Here is a 25,886-nt window from a genome sequence, read left to right as displayed (position 1 = left end):
GAAAAAAGCCAGTCAAACAACTGCCCCCCTGCCTGCTCGGACACATACTAGTCCAGCTGTGTCCATGTGTCATCACTGACATCATGGACACACTTCCTTGATTGACAGCTGTGAGTGCAGGGCTCACAGCTGGAGGAAAAATCCTCCCACTGTTAGCTTGTGTCCCACTACTGTCAATGAGGACAAGCTGGGAGTTGTAGTTTTGCTAATACTAGGGGAGACGTGAGCAAACAGCATACTGAGGGAGGGGGCGGAGACCTGCACAGTGAGGCCATGCCCCCTCCCTTTGAGAGGATTTCAGACTAGTGAGCTAAATTAAAAGTGTAATAGAAAAATAAATAAAGGTGCTAGACACATTAGATGAACATGAACAATTTTTGTTGGATCTGACGGGTACGCTTAACCCATTAAGGACTCAGCCCATTAGGGCCTTAAGGACTCAGACAATTTTATTTTTACGTGTTCTTTTTTTTCCTCCTCGCCTTCAAAAAATCATAACTGTAATGCCATCACTCACTTTACCATAAAATTTATGGCGCAACAATAAAATACTATTTGTGTGGGGAAATTAAAAAGAAAACCGCAATTTTGCTAATTTTGGAAGATTTCGTTTTCACGCCGTACAATTTACAGTAAAAATGATATGTGTTCTTTATTTTTTGGGTCAGTACGATTAAAATGATACCCATGATAACATACTTTTATGTTATTGTTATATTTAGTGTTGCGCTTAAAAAAAAAAAATCGCAAACTTTTTAACCAAATTAGTACGTTTAAAATCCCCTATTTTGAAGACCTTCCGTATAAGCGGTGGTATAGGGCTCGTGAACTGTACTTTTTATTATACCATATTAGCTTATTTAAAACTTTTAATACATTTTTTATAAACATTTTTTGGAATAAAATGTTATAAAAAAGCAGCTATTTTGGATTTAGAATTTTTTCTTACGTTCACGCCTTTCACCATACGGTATCATTAACATTTTAATTTAATAGTTCGGATATTTACACACACGGCTATACCAAATATGTGTATAAATTTTTTTTTTTTACACTTTTTAGGGGTGAAATAGGGAAAATGGAAAATTTACGTTTTTATTGTGGGAGGGGTTTTTTCAAATTTTATAAACTTTTTTTTTACTTTTATTTTTACACTTTAATATTCCCCATAGGGGACTATTTATAGCAATCATTCAATTGCTAATACTGTTCAGTGCTATGCATAGGACATAGCACTGATCAGTATTATTGGTCATCTTCTTCTCTGGTCTGCTCCATCGCAGACCAGAGCAGAAGACCCGTGGAAGGCAGCGGAGGCAGGTGAAGGGGACCTCTGTCTGCCGTTCTGGATGATCGGATTGCCACGACAGCGCTGCAAGTGATCCGATGCTGCAGATGCCATGATCTGTATTGATCACGGCATCTGAGGGGTTAATGGCGGACATCCGCGCGATCGCGGATGTCCGCCATTACCGGCGGGTCCCTGGCTTTTATCAGCAGCCGGGACCTGCCGCGCATGACCCGAGCATCGATCCGATGCTTGCGGTTATGCATAGGACGTAAATGGACGTCCTGGTGCGTTAAGTACCAGCTCACCAGGACGTACATTTACGTCCGGTGTTGTTAAGGGGTTAAGGACACAGCCATTTTTTGCAAATCTGACCTGTGTCACTTTATGCAATATATTATGCATTTATGCATTTATAATTTTGAAACTCTCTGCTTGTAAGGAAAAAGGACATGCCAAATAATTTTATATTGATTCACGTATACAATGGCCCAGATTTATGAATCTGTGTGAGAGAAACAGTGAAGTGATTTTTCCACGCCAACCAATCACAGTTCAGCTTTCACTTTACCAGAGCTTGTTAGCTGAGCTGTGATTGGTTTCTATGGGGAAATCACTCCACTTTTTCTCTCACACAGGCCCTCATTTACTATTGCAAACCCAACATGTTTTGTCGGGTTGTGCGCCAGATTCTGTCGCATTGCGCCAGAAATTCTGTCTACGCCAGAATCTGTGCCACAAATTCTGTCTGCGCCCGAAAAAGGGGCGTGGTCGCCGTGAAAAGGGGGCGTGTCCCCAACATTTTCACAAAAACCCAACATATTTACTAAGGTTTCCACATAAAATGTGGTGGATTTGAGCTGAGGAAAACCCTACAGATCAGAGCAGGTGTGAAAAAAGGAAAATGTAGGGAAAGTGGAAAATGTAGGGAAACCTTAGTAAATACTGTGGAAAATAAATTGTAGGGAATTAAAACCCACAAAGAAACCTACAAACACTCTTAGTAAATGAGGGCAACAGTTTGATAAATGTGGGCCAATATGTCTACTTTATGTTGGCATCATAATATAGACATGTTTTTACTTTTTGAAGACATAAGAGGGCTTCAAACTTTAGCAGCAATTTTCCACATTTTCACAAAAATTTTCTAAATCTGAACTTTTCAGGGGCCTTTTCAGTTTGAAGTGGATTTGAGGGGCCTTTCTGTGAGGAATTCCCTTATATATGACCCCATTATAGAAACTGCACCCCTCAAAGTGTTCCATTATAGAAACTGCATCCCTCAAAGTGTTCAAAATGACATTCAGAAAGTTTAACCCTTTAGGTTTTTTACAGGAATAGTAGCAAAATGTGAGGAGAAAACGCAAAATCTCCATTTTTTGCACTAACATGTTGTTGTAGCCCCATTATTTTTATCTTTACAAGGGTTAAAAGGAAAAAAAGCCCCACAAATTTTGTAACCCAATTTCTCTTGAGTAAGGAAATATCTCATATGTGGATGTAAAGTGCTCTGCAGTTGCACTACAGTGCTCAGAAGGGAAGGAGCAACATTAGGATTTTGGAGAGAGAATCTTGCTGAAATGGTTTTGGGGAGCATGTCGCATTTAGGAAGCCCCATAGTGCCAGAACAGCAAAAAAAAAAAAAAAAAAAATATATATATATATATATAAATATATATATATATATATATATCTCTACATGACACACTATTTGGGAAACTACACCCCTTAAAGGGGTACTCTGGCCCTAAGACATCTTATCCCCTATTCAAAGGATAGGGGATAAGATGTCTTAGGGCCAGAGTACCCCTTTATGGAACGTAATAAGAGGTACAGTGAGCGTTAACACCCCACATGTGTTTGATGAATTTTCGTCATAGTTGGATGTGAAAAATAAAATTTTTCATTTTTTTCACTAAAATGTGGTGTTAGCCCAAATTTTTCATTTTCACATGGTGAAATAGGTGAAAATGCCCCCAAAATTTGTAACCCCATTCCTTCTGAGTATGAAAATACCCCATATGTGGACGTAAAGTGCTCTGTGGACGCACTACAATGCTCAGAAGGGAAGGAACAAAAATTGGCTTTTGAAGAGAGGATTTTGCTGAAATGGTTTTTGGGGAGCATGTCGCATTTAGGAAGCCCCATGGTAACAAAGCAGAAAAAAACACCCCACCTGGCACACTATTTGGGAAACTACACCCCTCAAGGAACAAAACAAAGGGGTACAGTGAGCCTTAACACTCCACAGGTGTTTGACGAATATTTGTTAAAGTTGGACGTGAAAATGAAAAAAATTTCTTTTTCACTAAAGCACTGGTGTTATCCCAAATTTTTCATTTTCACAAGGGGTAATAGGAAAAAAATCCCCCCAAAATTTGTAACCCCATTTTTCTGACCATAAAAATACCCCATATGTGGATGTAAAGTGCTACAACATGGCTCAGAACAGAAGGAGCGCCATTGGGCTTTTGGAGAGAGAATTTTGCTGGAGTTGAAGTCGGGGGCCATGTGTGTTTACAAAGCCCTCATGGTGTCAGAAGAGTGGAACAGAACCCCCCACATGTGACCACATTTTGGAAACAACTCCCCTCAAGGAATGTAATAATGGGTGCAGTGAGCATTTACACCCCACTGGCGTTTGACACATTTTTGGAACAGTGGGCTGTGCAAATGAAAAATAATTTTTTTCATTTTCATGGACCACTGTTCCAAATATCTGTCAGACACCTGGGGGGTGTAAATGCTCACTGCACCCCTTATTACATTCCTTGAATGGTGTAGTTTCTAATATGGGGTGACGATCAGCCACCCCTGTCCATTCAGACCTCAATTGTACATAGTGCTCTCTCACTCCTGAGCCATGCTGTGTGCCCGCAGAGCACTTTATGTCCAGTTATGGGGTATTTCCGTACTCGGAAAAAATTGTGTTACTTTTTTTTTGGGGGGGTTGGGGGGGCGGCTTTTTCTCCTTTTACCTTTTGTGAAAATGAAAAATAAAGGAAAGACCCCGCATGTTAGAGTAAAAAAATTATTTACACTAATTTACATTTACACTAACATGCTGGTGTAGCCTCAATTTTTTCATTTTCAGAAGTGGTAAAATGAGGAGAAAACTAAAAATTTGTAACAGAATTTTCTTCCGACTACAGAAATACCCCATATGTGGCTCTAAACTGTTGCCTTGAAATTCTACAGGGCTCCAGAGTTAAAGAGCTCCATGCACATTTGAGGCCTAAATTAGTAATTTGCATGGGGGCGGCTGAGGCTATGTTCAGACAGTGAAATGTACGCACAGAGAATTTCCGTGAGGACATATCACCAACCGTGGAGCGCTGGCAATGCCATTGACGGCAATGCATTTCTGTGTGGACTTCGCAGAAAGAATTGACATGTCTATGCTTACTGCAGACTCCTGCATTGGGATTTCCGCAACAGAAACATCTGTCATGGAAATTCTGCTGTGTACACAAGAAAGCATCTGGGGGGGTTGGGCTGCAAAAGTTTGTTTGAGCTGCCATCAAATTGACAAAGTCCTCAATGAAAAAAAACACAAAGTCCATTTCTGTGAGGACTGTGCAGTCAACTTTGATTCCTAGGCGCCCAACAAACCCAGCATAATTGTCCGGACTGGGGTCCTGGCGGGGTCACTTGTATGGGGAGACAGGGGGAATTGTATAGAGGACAGGGTCACTAGTATGGGGAACTCTACTGGCATTGCCCTGTGGTTCCGCCTTCTGGGGGTAATGAGGAGAGTGCAAAAGATAGAGGGTTCTTAAGAGCGCTACTGTATGCAGTTGTAAATGGAATCAAATAGATCATAAGCCAGCAGGTTCACAGGACTAACTTTTATTGAAAAATAAGTCAGATAAAAGTTAGTCCTGTGAACCTGCTGGCTTATGATCTATTTGATTCCATTCACACCTGCATACAGAAGCGCTCTTAAGAACCCCCTATCTTTTGCACTCTCCTCATTGCCATTCGTTCTCCGTCTCCTCCTGGAACACGGAAAAAAGGGGTGAGAGCAGCAGACTGTTTTACCATTCTCCCTGCATACCTGTTAGGTTGCATTCACACTTCGTTTTTACATTACGGGTGCCGAATCCGGCTTGGGGAGGGGCAAACCGGGCTCTCCCGTACCCCAGCCGGACCAGCGCTGAAATCCATTTACTTTAATGAGCCAACCAGAGTCAAACGGTGACTCCGGTCGGCTCATTTTTGACCCGTATCCGGTTTTGTGACCGGACCTAAAACCGTAGTATACTATGGTTTTAGGTCCGGTCAGGAAACCGCATACGGGTAAAAAATGAGCCGATCTGAGTCACTGTTTGACTCTGGTTGGCTCATTAAAGTAAATGGATTTCAGCGCTGGTCCTGCTGGGGTACGGGGGCGCACGGTTTTCCCCTCCCCCATCCGGATCGGGCACCCGTAACGTAAAAACGAAGTGTGAATGCAGCCTTACACTGGTCCTTACACTGTACCTCTACAAAAGGTCAGTACGACACTTTGGGTGTTGGTCTTGAGTCTTTTGTATCTACCGTAAATACTACACTAGGGAGCGCCCCGTTTTTTTTCCCATTTTCTCCTTCTGCCTTCTGGGTGGCTCATCATCATTGGATGATGATGGAGGAGGAGGGAGAAATGTAGGGTCTTTCCCCTCTCCCTCAATGGCGGTCTTGTTGTCGGAGGCAAGCACATGGCGTATGTCTCCTCCACCAAAATTTTTTTATTTTATGGGGTGATACGTGTATAAATGTAGTGCTTTCACTTTATTTCGGAGTGGAGTGCTTTATTACATTTACTTGGACCGTACCCAGTGTACAGACTGCGCTGAGGGCTGATTAGTGAATTATTATCAGCGCCTTTATGTGGGTGTTTGCAATTCCTGCCACCAGCTGTTCTGCACTGTGTGGCCTGACCGCAGACACCCCCCCCCCCCCAAAAAAAAGAGCATAACATTTTTTTTAAAATCTGTACCCCAAAAAGTCCTGATCAGTACTAATTCACTGATCATCAATCAGTGCACAGGTCTGGTCTAGCCACACAGGGCAGAACAGTCGCTGGTGGCACAGACCGCATACGCTGCCGTAAAAAAACAAAAACAAAAAACTGCACTCCATAAAAGGCAAGGGGCAGGCAGCAGACCAGTGGTCTCCAAACTGTGGTCTACCATATGTTGCAAAACTACAACTCCTAGCATGCCCAGACAGCAAACAGCTGTCTGGGATTGCTGTCTGGGCATAATTAAACTTCCCCCACTCACCAGCAATCGTCTTCATCACTGCAGCCGGACCGCCGTGTCACCGCACACCCGCCGCACTTCCGTGTCACCTGCACGCCCGCTGCTTCGGGACTCCCGCCCGCCACCGGACCAGGACCAGATATGATTGGTCCCTGGTCCTGGAGAAGGACTTGCCTGCTGCCGGAGACCTCTGTAGCAGATGAGTTTAATCCGCGCGATGAATTTTGACTGGATGCCATATATATATACGATGGGATGCGTGAACTCACCCCGCCGTATATACGGCATTCTGTGTGAAGGGGTTAATCTGATAGAAATGTCCATCAAACCCATTGAATTTGAACCAGCGGCGCTGCTAGGGTTGGGGCCACCCGATGCGATAGAAAATAACAATAACCCCCCCCCCCCCCCCCCCCAAGAAACTGTAGCATGCTAGGAAATTATTTTGACTATAATTATAATAATATTTATAAAAAAATAAATAAAATTGTCCACTAAGGGAAAAGTGCTAAAGAAGTTTTTGCCATGTGAAACTACAGCTCCCAGTAGTGGTGAGCTTATGCTTGGAGTTGTTGTTTTACCCATCATAACTGCAGAACTTGCAAGTGACTACAGCAGTGATGAGACACAATTAGGCAGAATACACAATGATTAGTGACTACAGGTGACATCTCCTCTAGAGTCTTTCCTTATCTTATACAGGTGATACATACCGCCATGACCACACACTGTGCCATCTAAACATATAATACTGCTATACTGCTGATATATCGTACCCTCTCGGTGTAATACTTCATTTTTGCAGAAATAGGCTCCTACTGATGAGCATATTTCAAGAGCGTTTTGTTTTCCGTGTTACAGACACAAGTCCCAGACTCCATGACCTCTCGTAAGGCCTGGACTTCTGTCCACTAAACAAATGGAAAAATAATGAAATATGCTTATCTGTGGGGAGCCTTATACACATCCATGCGCTTCCATTAACATTTAATACACTAACCTCCTTTTAGATATGTCATGCAGGCATTCTCCTGACTTGGCAGGTCTGTCACTTTACCTCTCAATCTCTGGATGGTCCCGGTGAGGTCAGTAGCAGATAAGAACACAGCTGACAGGAGCCTGCAGGCACAGCGTCCTATTTTTGACCTGCTGTGACTACCGTGCCATAAGTTCTCCCCCTCCTTCTTGAGACCCAATGGCAGCAGAAAGCTCCTGTTGGTTAACCCCTTAAGTGTTTTCCTCTTTTCCTTGTAAAAATCATAGCACTTTCAATTTTGCACCTACAGACCCATATAAGGGCCTTATTTTTTGCATCACCAATTGTACTTTGTGTTGACCACCTATTTTATAACAAAATCAGCAGCGAAACAAAAAAAAAAACGTATTGGTGGGGTGAAATAAAAATAAATACTTTTGGTGTTTCCATTTATACGGAGTTCACTTTTCAGGAAAAATTACACCTTATCTTTATTCTGTAGATCCATACGATTACAAGGATACCCAATTTATGGGTAGGTTTAAAGGTTTTATTTTACTACTTTAAAAAAAATCCTAACTACATGCACCAAAATTAGTACCGTATATCCCGGCGTATAAGATGACTTTTTAACCCCGAATTTTCTTCTGAAAAGTCGGGGGTCGTCTTGTACGCCGGGATAGGAATACCTATGATTATCTGCCCGGGCCGACTACCGTGTGTGGCTGCAGGCGGGGGCCGGCCAGAGCAAGTAAAAACTAATACTGTGTACTAAAAACCAGGGTGCTTCCAGCTGTTGTGAAACTACAACTCCCAGCACGGCAAAGGCTGTCCGGGCATGCTGGGAGTTGTAGTTTTACAACAGCTGGAGGCCCCCTGGTTTTTAGTATACAGTATTAGTTTATAGCTGCTCTGGCCGGCCCCCGCCTGCAGCCACACACGGGAGCCGGCCCGGGCAGATAATCATAGGTATTCCTATGCCGGACATCTCTGTGTCCTCAAAAATCTTTTCGGGACATAAGGATGTCCGCCGGTCTCTTACTATTCCTCAGCATCCTCCTGCGATCCTTCTTCGATCCTTCTTCAGTCCTCCTGCGGTCCGGTCCTCCGTCTCTGTGGTTGTACGCACGCGACGTCAGTGACGTCACATGCCTACAACCATAGAGGCAGAGGAGCGCAGGACCAGGAGGACCGCAGGAGGATGCGTGCCGACCAGGGCCTGGTGAGTGACCGGCCGTGCTATCTTAAGTGATCCGGTCACCGCTCCCCGGTCCCGAAACCTACTGCTATGGTCCATAGGCCATAGCAGTAGATGGTGACCCGGGCCGGAGGAGCGGTGATCGGAACACTGTGGGGGTAAGTACAGACATACAGCCTCCAGCCATACACTGGCTACAAATGTGGAGGGAGCTGGCTACAAATGTGGGGGGAGCTGCCTACAAATGTGGGGGAAATGCTGACCTAATGTGGGGAAATGCTGACCTAATGTGGGGAAATGTTGACCTAATGTGGGGGAATTGCCTACTAATGTGAGGGAGCTGCCTACTAATGTGGGGGAACTGCTGACCTAATGTGGGGTAACTCCTGACCTAATGTGGGGGAGCTGCCTACTATTGTGGGGGAACTGCCTACCTAATGTGGGGGAGATGCCGACCTAATGTGGGGGAACTGCCGACCTAATGTTGGGGAGCGGGCAACCTAATGTGGGGGAGCTGGCAACCTAATGTGGGGGAACTGCCAACCTAATGTGGGGGGAACTATACTGCCTACCTAATGTGGGGGGAACTATACTGCCTACCTAATGTGGGGGGGAAATATAAGGTACCGTACATCGCGGTAGAAGGGGTAGTCTTATATGGTGAGTATATCCCAAACTCTCTATTTTAACTGTAAAAATTGGGGGTCGTCTTATACGCCCAGTCGTCTTATACGCCGGCACATACGGTATGTTTAAAATTGTCATCTTCTGACCCCTATAACTTTTTTATTTTTCTGCATACGTATGATCTGTAGTTTTTATCAGGACTATTTTGTTTTGATGTGACTTTTTTTATTGCTTATACATTTTTAATGGTATATGAAGTAAGAAACATAGAATGTGTGGGCAGATAAGAACCATTTGGCCCATCTAGTCTGCCCAATAATCTGAATCCTATCAATAGTCCCTGGCCCTATCTTATATGAAGGATAGCCTTATGTTTATCCCATGCATGTGTAAACTCCTTCACTTTATTTGCAGCTACCACTTCTGCAGGAAGGCTATTCCATGCATCCACTACTCTCTCAGTAAAGTAATACTTCCCGATATTACTTTTAAAACTTTGCCCCTCTAATTTAAAACTGTCCTCTTGAGGTAGTTTTTCTTCTTTTAAATATGCTCTCCTCCTTTACCGTGTTAATTCCTTTTATGTATTTAAAAGAACAGCCATTGTCCCCAAGGTTTTTACTCTAAGCTTTGATTTGTAACAGCAGTTAAAAGAAAACAAAGTTTTATTAATTTTACTTAGTGACCACTATTATCAGAGTGCTTAAAGGGGTTATCCACAATGTCTGATTGCAGAGGGTCCAGAGTACAGCCTTTACTATCTTGTTACATGCCTGCAGTGTACCTCTGTTAGATTAGTTTGAATCTTACGATTTCATTATTAATATAAACCCTTTCAGGCTGTTTACAATCAATTCTAAATTTCCATAATGTGTCCTCTGTCTCTTTCTTATCAGTGGAAACATTTGGAGGCATGGAGCTGTTTAAGGTTTCTCAGCCATTGATCAGTTCAGAATAGATGAGAGCTTAGATGCCATCTTTCTTTTGAAATGTCAATGGAAAACATGATGGATAGTTTAGCTCTGATATTTTTAGTTGTATCTTTGCCGAGCCTCCTTCCTGATGTTTACATTTTGATAACCGTTCCATCTGGTTATGATAGGAATCGTGATTTGTGCGGAAATGAAAGGCACACCCTGCACATTGCTTACATCTCCTGTGGTCAGAATAAGGAAATATATTTTACGTAAGCCAGAATAAATAGACTCATGGGCAAGTACTTCTAATTTCCTTCAGTGACAATGGCTAAAATTAGGTATTTTCATATTTGTTCGACATATAAAATACATTTTATAGAAACCAGATGTAAGTATTTTGCACATGAGAAGTACATGTTGAGGGACTTGAAGATGATCTAACTTCATTAAATAGTATAAATTAAAAATATTCAAATGGATATTGCTTGGCAAAACACCCTTTTCATGTGATTATTTTTAATAACTTTGCTTAGGTTTATTATAAGTTGGTTCGCAGGATTTTTGTCATTTACCAACATTTTAGAAAAGGATTGATCTTACTGGTAATATGGTTTCTATGAATCCTCTCTGACTGGCCTATTAGTCCTAATATGGACAGGAAAAAAATCAAGATTTTAAAACATGCCCAATTGGAAAGGTAAAATTCCTGGTGCTGTCATGAAGGATTCATAAAAAAATACTGTATTACCGGTAAGACAAATCCTTCTTTTCTCCCATCATTTACATTACAGCACCGTACTGTATTATCATGTTAGGGTAGGATGACAGCCTGTATAACTTTCCCGCCTGATTGTAGATTGAGACAGTAGTGTCTGGAAGATGTATGCAGACTGGACCCTGTTACCACTTTACAGATTTACTGCAGGGCCTGCAGCGATTCTCTATGCTTACGTTGCGGTGTTGATTGACAGACTGTGCATGCGCAGGTGAACTATACAGGGCTGTTACGGGCAGGTGAGCTCTGTTTCAATAAACAAAGCAATGTAAGTTGAGAGAGGTGCTGCAGCTGGACAAAGACAAATTCTCCTTCATGGTCTATTCACACGTACAGTATTCTGTGCAGATTTGATACGCAGGATTTTCTGCTGCAGATTTCAATGTAAACTGAACACAGCTTGAAATCCTGCGCATCAAATCTGTGCAGAATACTGTACGTGTGAATAGACCCTTAAACAGAATACCACAGAGCTTAGTTCTGCTTGTGCATTTTTAACCAAAGAGCTGTTCTTCATAAATTCAAATGCAAAATAGTGCTGCACCTTTGGCCGAAACCATCTGCCATCCTATCCATTACATCTCTGAGCTGAGAGGCATCATTACTGGGATATCTGGCCAGCAAACATTTCATTGTGCACACACAAAGAATTTAACAAAAGCTCCCATGTTCATAGAACCAAATGGCAAGAAGCCTTTAATTCTCGTTTAAAATATAAATGCCTGATATTTTACTGGATTTCCTTTCTGATTCAGAGAAGGAAATATCTTTAAGTTTTTTTGAACACATTAGAAACATTTGGTAGATAAGAAACACTAGGAGGTCGCAGTGGATTCCATAGGTATCAAGAGGGACAGGTTAGAGAAAGTGGACAGAATTTGGTCTCTGACCATCTTTCTAATCTCATTCATAAATGCTCTTTCATCTCTCTTTCATCATGCTCTTTTATCTATACAGACTTTAAAGGGGTACTTCAGTGGAAAAAAAATGTTTTTAAATCCACTGGTGTCAGAATGTTATACAGATGTAAATTACTTTTATTTAAAAATCTTAATCCCTCCAGTACTTATCAGCTGCTGTTTGCTCTCGAGAAAGTTGTGTAGTTCTATCCAGTCTGACCACAGTGCTCTCTGCTGTGACATCTCTGTCCATGTCCAGAACTGTCTAGAGCAGGAGGTTTGCTATGGGGATTTCCTCCTGCTCTGGACAGTTCCTGACACGGAGGTGGCAGCAGAGAGCACTGTGGTTAGACTACACAACTTCCTCTGTAGTATACAGCAGCTGATATGTATTGGAAGGATTAAGATTTTTATATAGAAGTCATTTATAAACCTGTTAAACTTTCTGGCACCAGTTGATTTGAAAACATTTGTTTTCCACTGGAGTACCCCTTTAAAGGGATACTCCGGTGCTTACACATCTTATCCCCTATCCAAAGCATAGGGGATAAGATGCCTGATCGCGGGAGTCCCGCAGATAGCTGTCACGCCCCCTCCCGTAGGCTTGCATTGAGGGGCGGAGCGTGACGTCACACGCCGCCGGCCCTGCGGTCGAGCGTAATCAGACCCGGAGCGAACACGCTCCGGGGACTGATTACAAACGGGGTGCCACGTGCATAATCACGGGCGTCCCCAGCTGCGGGACTCCCGCGATCAGGCATCTTATTAGGGGATAAGATGTGTAGCACCGGAGTACCCCTTTAATGGTACTTTGTATTAGAATCTTTGGCATGATAAATCACTGTGATTTTGGAAGCCAGAAGAGGTCCAATGTGAAACTAGATGGGCGACGCCTATGAAATTGTTATTCAGTATATTTATCAGTTTTATTTTCTAGATAGGTGAAAAAAGGGTGAATGAAAATAAGGAGATTAAGAAATGAATTGGTAGAATGAAAATATATTTTTGGATTCTTTCTGTTCCATTTAACCATATGGCTAGTCTAAGGGCAATTTACAGTATACACCTGAGTACCTTGATGGTATCCCAAGTAATACTGCTGGTATATAAATAGGGCTTTAGTAACCTGTTTCTTGTCTTTAGCACTGTAGCAGTGTGTTTGAAAACAAAATAAAACTTACTACTTCCCCAACTTCTTTCTCAAATAGGATAATTGTAAGTTTTACGTAGTTGCAAAACAAAAACTGTTTCTCGTGGAGAATTGGCAGTGTGTTCTTTAATTCACTATGTGCAACCTGAAAAGGTTAAATAGGCATAGCAAATAATTGAAATGGCCTGGAAAGTATTTTCACTGAGACATAACAACTGTACCACAAGTCAGTAAAGACCGGCTGCCTCAGCCCCTTTTTATGCTGCTCCCTGCCAGTCCCTGTCTAAAATTTCTGGTAGTCTAAGCAAAAAGAACTTGTGGTTTTGTAACTCTTACTGCTATTTGAAAGCTTGAGGGAAAAAGATGTGAAAGGCAGGGGAAAAATAAGATTTGTCTTACTTGATATAGATATTGGGTTACAGTTTGGGATACTATTAAGCGAACATTCTCCCTTGCTGTGTTTTATATGAGGACATGATCCTATGTGTTAATTGTTATTTTTTGCATAAAAATATTACTTTTATGTTAACTGTTTGTGGCAAATAAAACAGCTGTATATATAATGCTTTTAACCTTTCCATCACTTTAGTTGATGTGAATGGAATTGCCATAACGCTGTTCACACAGCAGAGAAAGTAAGCAGCAGAAATGAATGGTTATGACAGTGGGGTGCATCTTCATGTGGATCTGCTGCACCAAGTGTTGACCTTGGTTCTATGCTATAGAACCACATGTCAGATTTAATGCTGACATGTGAACATAGCCTTATTGTTTAAAATTGCGGAGGGAAACTCCACAGAGACAGGAAAAGGACATCTTTTTTCTAAATTTCCCCAGTTCTGTTTCACAGTAGTTGCTTTATCAGTACTATTCTAAGGTGTAGCCAGAAAGCTGCCGAAACCGCACTGACATGTAATTCAGTGTGGTTTTTAAATGAACTTCATCTACAGGCAGTATAATTTCCAAAGGCAGTAAACTAGAAACTAATGTAAAATGTTTGCAGCTAAAGTCGAGTTCATAACCACTCTTCAGCTTCACAAGTCTTTCTGGTTGTTTGCGACAATGTATCTTTCTTGAGTTTTGGTTGCTTTAGGTGTTGTCCAGCCCCACAAAATGATTGTGCTCATTCTCAAAAAGGGAAAGAAATTGAGTAAAAAAAACTATTTGTACTTGCCTTTCCCAATGTTCCTGATTTGATTTAGACACGCAGTGACCCACCTTGGCCAGTGATAGGCCAACGGATTGGGGTATACATGGCAATTGGGGCAGGTAAGTATACATTTTTTTTTCAAATATTTTTTTTTATCTAGATGCAAACATTATTTGGGACCGGACAACTCCTTTTAATGGGGTTATTCAACCGTATCAAATTGATGGCTTATCCCCTGGACAGGCAATCAATATAGATTTAAAAGGTCTATGGTCACAGCCTCTTCAGTGTTTACTAGAGCTTGTACCTGCATTGTGAAGTGAATGGGGCAGTTCTTCAGTATCTTGCACCACCACTACTAAATTCTGGTGATGTTAATACAAGCGCTGGGAAACATTGAGTCCAAGTGCCTTGAAACCTTCAAATGTCTGATCGGTCTGGGGACCCAGGAGTTATTTCCCCTCTGATATAAAGTTAATAACCTATTTTCAAGATAGGCCTTCAATATTAGAAGGTTGGGTAACCCCTTTAGACTCAAGAGCATTGCCTAGACCAGTGATTCTGAATCTGGGGTACACATACCTGTTCCTCCGGCCAGACAGTATTCTGGCAGACCTCACAGGAATAAGCATTACAGCAGGAGGCATGTCCAGGCTAAACAGAGGAGAGGATGCATGTCAGGGAAGGTTACATAGACATGCCACTGATGTCTCCACCAGACCAGAGCAGAAAAGAGCACCACTACACTGTGCATTATACTCCCAGGACTGCAGTGGTTGGGAACCACTGGTCTAGACTAAAAATAATTGTATACACTCGTCAACTGAGAGCAGTACGTGGTTTGTATAGGTTTGCTTGCTCTGAATATAGTACTAACAGAAAACGAACTACTCAGGTTTTGTGAACAACCAAGCGGATACAGATAAAACTTAAAGGAGAAGTCCCATGTAGAAAAAGTATTGTGTTTTAAATGCAGAAGCAAAAGTTATATCACTTTGTAAATCACTGACTTCACCCATCTTGTAAGTAAAACCTGTTTTTCTAGCTTCTTTGTTCAGAGAGGAAGTGCAGCAGCTCCCTGTTCTGATGACTTGCGACCCCCCATTGAGCTGCATTATGCTGGGGGCCGTGATGTCACAATTTCCCATAGTTCTGTGTGCTGTCTGCAGCTTAGCCAGCTCTGTGCACGGCAAGGGCACCTCCCATGTGCAGCTTCAGCCAATCATAGAAGCCCCAGTGAGCTGAGCAAGCGTCTTCATCTCCTCAGCAGGGAAGCATCTGACAGCCAGTTCAGTGTTTATAAGAGCAAGAACAATGTCCCAATGTCCCGAGAAGAAGCAGAGGGGGGAGGGGAGATCCCTGCTTTCCCCTGCACTGATTACAATCTGACAGCAGGTCAGTCTGAAAGAACATGTCCTGAGAATAGAAGCAGGGGGAGGGGAAACACTGAGCCTGCTGTTAGGAAAGTGATCAGTGTCTAGGTCAGTGTATCCCAACCAGGGTGCCTTCAGCTGTTGCAAAACTAAAACTCCCAGGCATGCTGGGAGTTGTAGTTTCACAACAGCTGGAGGCACCCTGGTTAGGAAGCACTGGTCTAGGCTGGGCTACTTCTGTGATGAACTGAAAGGCATTATGGGAGACAGGAAGTCAGGGACCTCCATGGACCAGGAAGTACCGATCTTTCAGTGGGGATTGCAGGAGAAGGGAGAGGGTGAGATACATGAGGAGCAGATTGTCAGAATGGTGAGCTGATGCACTTTCACATGATAGAAAAAAAATTTGTGACTTGGTCCATGATACTTCTTCTTTAACCTTCATTTAATGTCTTTAGAATACAGAATCGCAAATCCCACTCCAACAAGTACATATGACATAAAGTGATGTACTAAGTACTCTAGGGAGGGAAATATTGCAAATATACATATGGTATTCAGTGTCTTATCTTACTTGATCTGATCCAGACAGACAAATGTGAACAGTCATACCACATGAATGAGAGCAAGGTATGTGTCTCCACCAAGCAAAACAAAGCCCCAGACTTGCTGGAAAAATGCAGGTGCCAGTTGTAGAAACCGCATTAAACCTCAAGGTTGTACAGTTGGAAGTCCCTACAGCCATCCCTAACCCCCCTTACTCAGGGAACTGACGGAGCACCCGCTATCATAAAAGCGACTTCTACCCCATATTCCTCTTCACAGATGGACAGGACCAGCCCTGCTTGTTCAGAGAAGGATCTAGGCAGTTGCCCTTAAAAGGGGTACCCCTGTCCTTTGTTAACATACACTACCCTACATGGTCCCTAACATTTGCCCAGTGCGGTGTTTCATCCAACAACCTGGAATCGTCAGGGTAGTTGCTTGTAATATACAAAGTATTCAAAAAGAGCAGCAATCAATAAAATTGACAGCTTAAATCAAATAGTAAACAAAGCATAAAGCGGCATAAATAGAGTAACAGGTAGTTGTAACTCCCTCACTAAGTTAGTATACACCCTGTTCCAAATTATTATGCAAATTATATTTTTCTCATTTACCTAAATAATTGATGTAAATAACAGTCAGCATAATTCTCATGTTATCATATTAAGAGTAGAATTCAAATTTTATTAAACCTCCTAATGATAACACATAAAAAACTTACAATGCACTGTTCCAAGTTATTACGCACAGTGGCCCTCATTTACTATTGCAATCCCGACATGTTTTGTCGGGTTGTGCACCAGATTCTGTTGCATTGCGCCAGATTTTGTGCCAAAATTTGCGCCAGAATTGAAAAAACACCGACTATTTTGCTAAGAAACACCGACTATTTTGCTAAGAAAACCCCAAAAAAGGGGCATGGCTGCCAGGAAAAGGGGGCATGGTCTCCGAAAAGGGGTGTGTTCCCGATATTTTCACAAAAACCCAACATATTTACTAAGGTTTCCACATAAAATGTGGTGGATTTCAGCTGAGGAAAACCCTACAGGGCATGTGTAAAAAAAAAAAAAAAAAAAAAGCAGAGTGTAGGGAAAGTGGAAAATGTAGGGACCCTTAATAAATACAGTGGAAAATAAATTGTAGGGAATTAAAACCCACTAAGAAACCTACACTCAACTCTTAGTAAATAAGGGCCAGTGGTGCAAATTCTGGTGCAAAATCTGGCACAGACAGAATTTCTGGCGCAATGAGACAGAATCTGGCACACAACCCGACAAAACATGTCGACTTTGCAATAGTAAATAAGGGCCAGTAAGTTTCAAAACACTTTAGAACACTTTGTAGAGAACTGAAAATTGTCATTTGTTGTGTTTGCAGCATATTTACTAAAATCAAAAGCTATTTCAATCAAACTTTTAACAACATTTTAATGTTTTAAACATTTTAACAGGTCACGTTGCATTTTAAAATATGACCCCTTATTTGATAGCAGCTCCACAAGACTTGCATCCATTGAACTTGTGAGTTTTTGGATAGTTTCTGCTTGAGTTTGTTTGCAAGATGTCAGAATAGCCTCACACAGCTGCTGTTGTGATGTAAACTGCCTCCCACCCTCATAGAGCTTTTGCTTGAGGATGCTCCAAAGGTTCTCAATAGGATTGAGGTCGGGGGAGGATGGAAGCCACACCATGACATTCCCTCCTTTTATCCCCATAGCAGCCATTGATACAGAGGGATTCTTTGCAGCATGAGATGGTGCATTGTCATGCATGAAGAGGATTTTATTACAGAAACACAGTTCTTCCTTCTGTACCAGGAAAGAAAGTGGTCAGTCAGAAACTCCACATACTTTGCAGAGGTCATGTTTACACCTTCGGGGACCCTAATGGGGCTGACCAGCTCTCTTTCCATGATTCTGGCCCAAAACATGACTCCACCACCGCCTTGCAGACGTCACAGCCTTGTTGGAACAGGGTGGCTGTCCACCAACCATCCATTACTCCATCCATCTGGAAAATCCAAGGTTGCTCGACACTCATCGGTGACCAGGACTGTTTGAAAATTAGTCTTCATGTATTTTTCTGCCCAATGCTACCGGTTCTGCTTGTGAGCATTGGTTAGTGGTGGCCGAATAGAAGGTTTATGCACAGCTGCAAGACTCTGGAGGACTCTACACCTTAATGTCCGTGGGACTCCAGAGGCACCATCAGCTTCAAATATCTGTTTGCTGCTATGTAATGGTATTTTTGCAGCTGCTCTCTTGATCCGATGCATGGATCTGACAGAAATCTTCCTCAATGTGCCTTTATCAGCACTAACCCATCTGTTCTCTGAATCATCCACAAATCTCTTAATAGTGCGATGATCACGCTTAAGTTTTCGTGAAATATCTAATGTTTTCATACCTTGTCCAAGGCATTGAACTATTTCACTCTTTTCGTCAGCAGAGAGATCCTTTTTCTTCCCCATGTTACTTGAAAATGGTGTTCTGCTTAATAATGTGGAACACCCACCTTTAGTAGCTTACCTGGCAATCTAATTTTCACAGGTATCCAAGATTGTTTTCAGTAATCAAAAGAGCCCTGAGACACAATGCCATCCATGAGTTAAACTGAAAAACAAAATATTTAACCTTTGTGACACTTAAATATCATTTGCATAATAATTTGGAACAGTGTGTATGACTATCCAGCTAGTTTAAATAAACTGCCTCAGACCACATGTTACAGTGGGAGAAAAAGTATTTAGTCAGCCACCAATTGTGCAAGTTCTCCCACTTAAAAAGATGAGAGAGGCCTGTCATTTTTATCAAAGGTATACCTCAAGTATGAGAAACATAATGAGAAAAAAAAAATCCATAAAATCACATTGGGGACATTTATCAAAGCATTTAGTATTTTTTTTTTTTTGCTTAAAATTGTCGCAAAAAAGTTGCATACTACTTTTTGTGCGACTTTTTGATTTTGCAGTGTCCTAAGCAAAAAAAAAACAAACAAACATTGCTTACCAAAGCAAAAAGTGATTTTTGACTTGCAGTGGTCAGAGAATTATCAAGCGTGAAAGTCGCAAAAAAGTTGCATTGCATGAAAAAACCTACTAAATTTACTCAATGTCAAACCTGGAGCAGAAAAAGCCACTTACAAAGCAAAAAAAATTGCTTATCTGCAACAAATTTATCAACAGGCTGCAACCAGTTGATAAATTAGTTGCACGTAAGCAAAAAAAATTGTAAGGAAAAAATAACTAAAAAAAGGAATACATAAGCATACATTGATAAATGTCCCCCTTTGTCTGTTTTTTAAAGAATTTATTTGTAAATTATTGTGGGAAATAATTTTAGTCAATAACAAAAGTCAATCTCAATATTTTGTTATACCCTTTGTTGGCAAAGACAGGGATCAAATGTTTTCTGTAAGTCTTCACAAGGTTTTCACACATGGTTGCTGGTATTTTGACCCATTCCTCCATGCAGATCTCCCCTAGAGCAGGGGGCTGTTTTGGGGCTGGCGCTGGGCAACACAGACTTTCAACTCCCTCCAAAGGTTTTCTATGGGGATGAGATCTGGATACTGACAAAGCCACTCCAGAACCTTGAAATGCTACTTATGAAGCCACTCCTTTGTTGCCCAGGCGGTGTGTTTGGGATCATTGTCATGCTGGACACATCCACGTTTCATCTTTTCTGCCCATGCTGATGGAAGGAGGTTTTTACTCAAAATCTCACCATACATGGCCCCATTCATTCTTTACTTTACACGGATCAGTCGTCCTGGTCCCTTAGCAGAAAAACAGCCCTAAAGAATGATGTTTCCACCCCCATTCTTCACAGTAGTTATGGTGTTCTTTGGATGCAACTCAGCATTCTTTCTCCTCCAAACATGACGAGTTGAGTTTTTACCAAAAAGTTCTTTGGTTTCATCTGACCATATGGCATTCTCCCAATACTCTTCTGGATCATCCAAATGCTCTCTATCAAACTTCAGAGGGGCCCAGACATGTACTGGCTTAAGCAGGGGGACACGTCTGGTACTGCATGATTTGAGTCCCTGGCGGCGTAGTGTGCTACTGATGGTAGCCTTTGTTACTTTGATCCCAGCTCTCTGCAGGTCATTCACTAGGTCCCCCCGTTTGGTTCTGGTATTTTTGCTCACCGTTCTTGTGATCATTTTGACACCACATTGTGAGATCTTGTGTGGAGCTCCAGATCGAGGGAGATTATCAGTGGTCTTGTATGTCTCCCATTTTCTAATAATTGCTCCCACAGTTGATTTCTAAACACCAAGCTGCTTGCCTATTGCAGATGCAGTCTTCCCAGTCTGGTGCAGGTCTACAATTTTGTTTCTGGTGTCCTTCGACAGCTCTTTGGTCTTGGCCATAGGGGAGTTTGGAGTGTGACTCTTTGAGGTTGTGGACAGGTGTCTTTTATACTGATAACAAGTTGAAACAGGTGCCATTAATACAGGTAACGAGTGGAGGACAGAGGAGACTGTCTCCAGTTACAGGTCTGTGAGAGCCAAAAATCTTGCTTGTTTGTAGATGACCAAATACTTATTTTACACCATAATTAGCAAATAAATTCTTTCAAAAATCAGACGATGTGACTTTATGGATATTTTTCTCATTATGTCTCTCATAGTTGATGATGAAAATTACAGCCCTCTCTCATCTTTTTAAGTGGGAGAACTTGCACAATTGGTGGCTGACTAAATACTTTTTTTTGCCCCATTGTATGTGACCCCACTTCCTGTCAGTTGAATGCGCCATACTGCTTACTGTACACCCACACAGTGATAAATTTGATGCATTTTTAGGCACGGTTAACGTTTAGTATTTTGGCCATTATTCTTTGCCAACGCTAGGAGTGAAGAAAAACTTTAATGGAAAGTTTTGCACCCTTTTCTGTGTTTTCAGCCAACTTTTGGTTTTGGTTAAAATTGATGACCAAAATACTAAATGTGAACCCTACTTTAGATTGTCTAGTCTGTTTGTACAAATTGTTAAACTAAGTGTTATTAAATCTCCACTTCTTTCTATTATTTGAAATAATGTAACTACATTTGTGTCCAAATACTTGGTCTGATATTGATTTTCAAAATTGTGAAGAATATTTTGTGAATTTTTGTTTCTTCCAAAATGCATATCTTGACTGTACTCCAAGAGACTGATCAAAATAGCTGTAATATGTGAATTAATGTATGTCTTGAATTGATTATATATGGTATGAAATGAATGCTAATTATCCAATCCACAGATTACCATTAAACTGCTTGTAAAGTAACTATTTTCATATGCAAGCATAGAAGTAGTGAAATTATTGATAAATCTGTTCCCATTTCAGATGCCTTTAGCATAATAGTATAAGCTATAAAAAGGTCTGCATGAATACACTGTAGCTCTACCATAATCAAATAAAACCTTAATAGAATTCAGGTTCTTACTGTACTGATATTCTGTTCAAGCATGATAGTTAGATTACACATATACTGGAGAACAAAGACCAAGTCACAAGGTCAAGTCCATCTTTACATGTGAGAGTAGGTTTTTCAGGAATTCTGGCTGGTGTATACCACCAGACCTGCACTTGTTTTAGAACTGGCTAAAAAGTAGATTCCACGGTGATATTCATGCATACTATTTATACAGTACCTAGACAACTTGTTTAGAATAAATACTTATAAATTCAAGAGTCTATTTTTACACTTATTAAAGCCTTGTTTGTTTTTTCATTCATTTATTCAACAATACTATATTCAGTCTTAATCTTGGTTTCTGTGTATATCTTAAAAATAGAAGGTTTGTCTATCATATTTTGTAATTTTTAAATATATATATAAATATATAAAAAGTCCACTGCTCCAAAAATTTAAGGGAACACTGATATAACAAATTCTAGTTCTGAATGAACTAATCATATGAAATACTTTTGTCTTTACATAGTTGAATGTGCTGACAACAAAATCACACAAAAATGATCAATGGAAATCAAATTTATCAACCCATGGAGATCTGGATATGGAGTCACACTCAAAATCAAAGTGGAAAACGACACTACAGGCTGATCCAACGTTGATGTAATGTCTTTAAAACAAGTCAAAATGAGGCTCAGTAGTGTGTGTGGCCTCCACGTGCCCGTATGACCTCCCTACAACACCTGGGCATGTTCCTGATGAGGTGGCAGAGGGTCTCCTGAGGGACACCCTCCCAGACCTGGACTAAAGCATCCGCCAACTCCTGGACAGTCTGTGGTGCAACGTGGTGTTGGTTGATGGAGTGAGACATGATGTCCCAGATGTGCTCAATCAGATTCAGGTCTGGGGAACGGGCGGGCCAGTCCATAGCATCAATGCCTTCCTCTTGCAGGAACTGCTGAGACACTCCAGCCACATCAGGTCTAGCATTGCCGTGCATTAAGAGGAACCCAGGGCCAACCGCACCAGCATTTGGTCTCACAAGGGGTCTGAGGATCTCCTCTTGGTACCTAATGGCAGTCATTCTACCTCTGGCAAGCACATGGAGGGCTGTGCGGCCCCCCCAAAGAAATGACACACCACACCATTACTGACCCACCGCCAAACCGGTCATGCTGGAGGATGTTGGAGGCAGCAGAACGTTCTCCACAGCATCTCCAGACTCTGTCACATCTGTTACATGTGCTCAGTGTGAACCTGCTTTCATTTGTGAAAAGCACAGGGCGCCAGAGGCAAATTTGCCAATCTTGGTGTTCTCTGGCAAATGCCAAACATCCTGCACTGTGTTGGGCTGTAAGCACAACCCCCACCTGTGGATGTCAGGCCCTCATACCACCCTCATGGAGTCTGTTTCTGACCGTTGGACACATGCACATTTGAGGTCTGCTGGAGGTCATTTTGCAGGGCTCTGGCAGTGCTCCCACTTGTACAAAGGCGGAAGTAGCGTTCCTGCTGCTGGGTTGTTACTCCTTGTCTCCTGATGTACTGGCCTGTCTCCTGGTAGCACCTCCATGCTCTGGACACTACGCTGACAGACACAGCAAACCTTGCCAAAGCACGCATTGATGATTGATGTGCCATCCTGGATGAGCTGCACTACCTGAGCCACTTGTGTGGGTTGTAGACTCCGTCTCATGCTACCACTAGAGTGAAAGCACCGCCAGCATTCAAAAGTGACCAAAACATCAGCCAGGAATCCTTAAACTGTGAAGTGGTCTGTGGTCACCACCTGCAGAACCACTTCTTTATTGGTGTGTCTTGCTAATTGCCTATAATTTCCACCTGTTGTCTGTTCCATTGGCACAACAGCATGTGAAATTGATTGTCAATCAGTGTTGCTTCTTGAGTGGACAGTGTGATTTCACAGAAGTGTGATTGACTTGGAGTTACATTGTGTTGTTTAAGTGTTCCCTTTATTTTTTTGAGCAGTGTAGTATACACATTAAACTTAAAGTGAATGTGTCGCCTAGATTTTTACATTTTTTTTTTTAACTACAGCCAAATACTACTAATAAAACTTGGTGTATGGTAGAAGCAGTTTACCCCTTTTGCCAAACTCAAAATTATGTGCAGATGCACTAAATTTATCAATGAAGCGCAATGAGTTTCATAAATTGCAGGTAAATATAATAATCTCCTCATACCTCCACTCTTTGAAAAATGAAATCGATGATTCAGAGCATCTTGCTACGTGCAGTCCAAGATGGCTTATATTTGCATTTAAAATATGGTCATTTTGCAAGATTTCTGCGGGTAAATGAAATGTACACAGTTAATAAATTTGAGCATACTAAATATGTCACTGCAAGGTACACCGAAACATACACATCTGGAGGAAATGCTCCACCAGAATGTATGCAAAAAAAGACGCAAAAAAGACAGCTTGTGCAAAATCTTGCTAAAAAATTTTAACACAAAACAGGGGTAAAATCTTTGATACATGTCCCCCATTGAACATCTCCATACCCTATTCTTAGTATTGGACAGGCTTGTAAGCATGACCGGGGCAAAGGTCATTCTACAGGGGAGGTAAGGCTGAGTGGCTATTGTCTTTTCTATTTCCTGGTGTCACCTTTCACTGTAATGCTGTACAGATCACTTTCCAGCAGCCTCCTCCTTATTACAGGCCTAACAGGAAGTCTCAGATTTGTTTTGGTCATAGTGGCCATACTGAAAACTGCAAGATTTCAAAATGAGAAAAAACATTTTAAAATAAAGTTTAACATGAAACTATGACTTAAATAATAGGCCATTTTATGATCACATTCCCTTCAAAAACACTTTTTTTCCCCCAGGGTTAAAGCTGCACAGACTGAACTTGGACAGCAGATACTAGCTGATTTTGAGGAAGCTTTTCCATCACAAGGCACTAAGGTAATTCTTTAAAAAGAAGAAAAATGTGAGGCCTAAAGGAATGAAATGTGCATATTCATATATTTGCAAATGATTTAATCGATTATGTACAAAGCCTGCAATAGCATTTAGACATATCCTTTTAAGGAGTATTCTGTTGTTACCTTAAAAATGATATGATGCTGGGACCTTACAAAGCTGAACATGAGTTGCATGGAATTGGGGTATAACTCAGCCCAAGCAACATATAAATAAAAAAAACACAGGAATACCCCTTTAATTTGTGCTCTGTTACTCTAAAATGGGAACAAAAATGTATCTATATTTCCCTATTTTTGATAACTACTGCATTTTATACACTACAATACAATATACTCCTCAAAGGAGCCTCCAATGGCTTGTTATTCAGAATGTAGACAAGAGACAACATAGTTAGAAAAAACAATCACACTTCTATGTCAATAGCAAAAAACTATGCTTCACATATAATACCTTGAAAAAATGGCATGTAAATTTCAACAGAAACTTGAAGGAAATCACCTATTATTTTTACTAATTTAAAACCGTTTACTGATACATACTGCTGCCCAGATCAGTTTTTATTTTCTAATTGTTACTTTTTCATTTATTTTCCGTACATGATTATGGGTGCAGCCATCTTGTGTGGTACTTTACAGTAGCCACATGGACCACAAGAACCTGTAGACTGGAAATATCTTACTGACTTCTATGCAGGGAGGCTCAGGAGGTGATATGTGACAGTCACATGATAAATGATAAAGAATGCTGAAAATGTCTAAGGAACAATACGTTTCAGCCAAAAAGGTTTAAAGCGCAGAGTTAAATTCAGAATGTTTTAACACACAAATAGTGTTGTGGAAAAAACAATAGCAAAAAAAATAACTTTTTACATGTTGTCCAGTGTCTGGTGTCAGATCTTATGAACAGGTTTATGTAGAGAAAAGGTCAGATTTGATTGACATCCAGGGAGTGGCGGTGCACTGCCAGGAACTTCCCCAGCTTATAACTAGCGATCACAGCGGGTCTCAGACCAAATTCGTTTAAACTTTTTTTTTTTAAATGATCATAACCCTTTAACCCCTTAAGGACTAAGCCCATTTTGACTTTAAAGGGGTACTCCGCCCCAGACATCTTTTTCCATATCCAAAGGATAGGGGATAAGATGACTGATCGCGGGGACATTAAAGTGCTGCCGGGGACCCCAGCGATCTCTGCAGCGCCACCCTGCCGTCATCACTACAGAGCGAACTGGCTCCGTGCGTGATGACGGGGCGTTGCAGGAAACGGAGCTCCCATAGACTTGTATTAAGGGGCGGGGTGTGACGTCACGATGCTCCGTCCCCTCCATCGCCCCGTCATCACGCACAGAGCCCGTTTGCTCTGTAGTGATGATGGCGGGGTG

The 25,886-nt window shown here is 41.5% G+C and overlaps 1 protein-coding gene across 1 annotated transcript in view; it reads left to right on the top strand.

The window, feature by feature from the left end:
- Window positions 1-25,886, top strand: part of VPS53 (VPS53 subunit of GARP complex) — a 197,862-nt gene that overhangs the window by 80,721 nt on the left and 91,255 nt on the right. The window contains exon 8 of the mRNA XM_056556902.1: window positions 24,406-24,484. Coding sequence (XP_056412877.1) covers window positions 24,406-24,484 — 79 coding nt within the window. The remainder of the gene's footprint in view (window positions 1-24,405; window positions 24,485-25,886) is intronic.

This window comes from Hyla sarda, chromosome 2, assembly GCF_029499605.1.
Source record: "Hyla sarda isolate aHylSar1 chromosome 2, aHylSar1.hap1, whole genome shotgun sequence".
In the NCBI taxonomy this organism is placed as follows: Eukaryota; Metazoa; Chordata; class Amphibia; order Anura; family Hylidae; genus Hyla; species Hyla sarda.
Note: the sequence above shows the minus strand (reverse complement) of the source record. Positions and strands in the feature narration are given on the sequence as shown.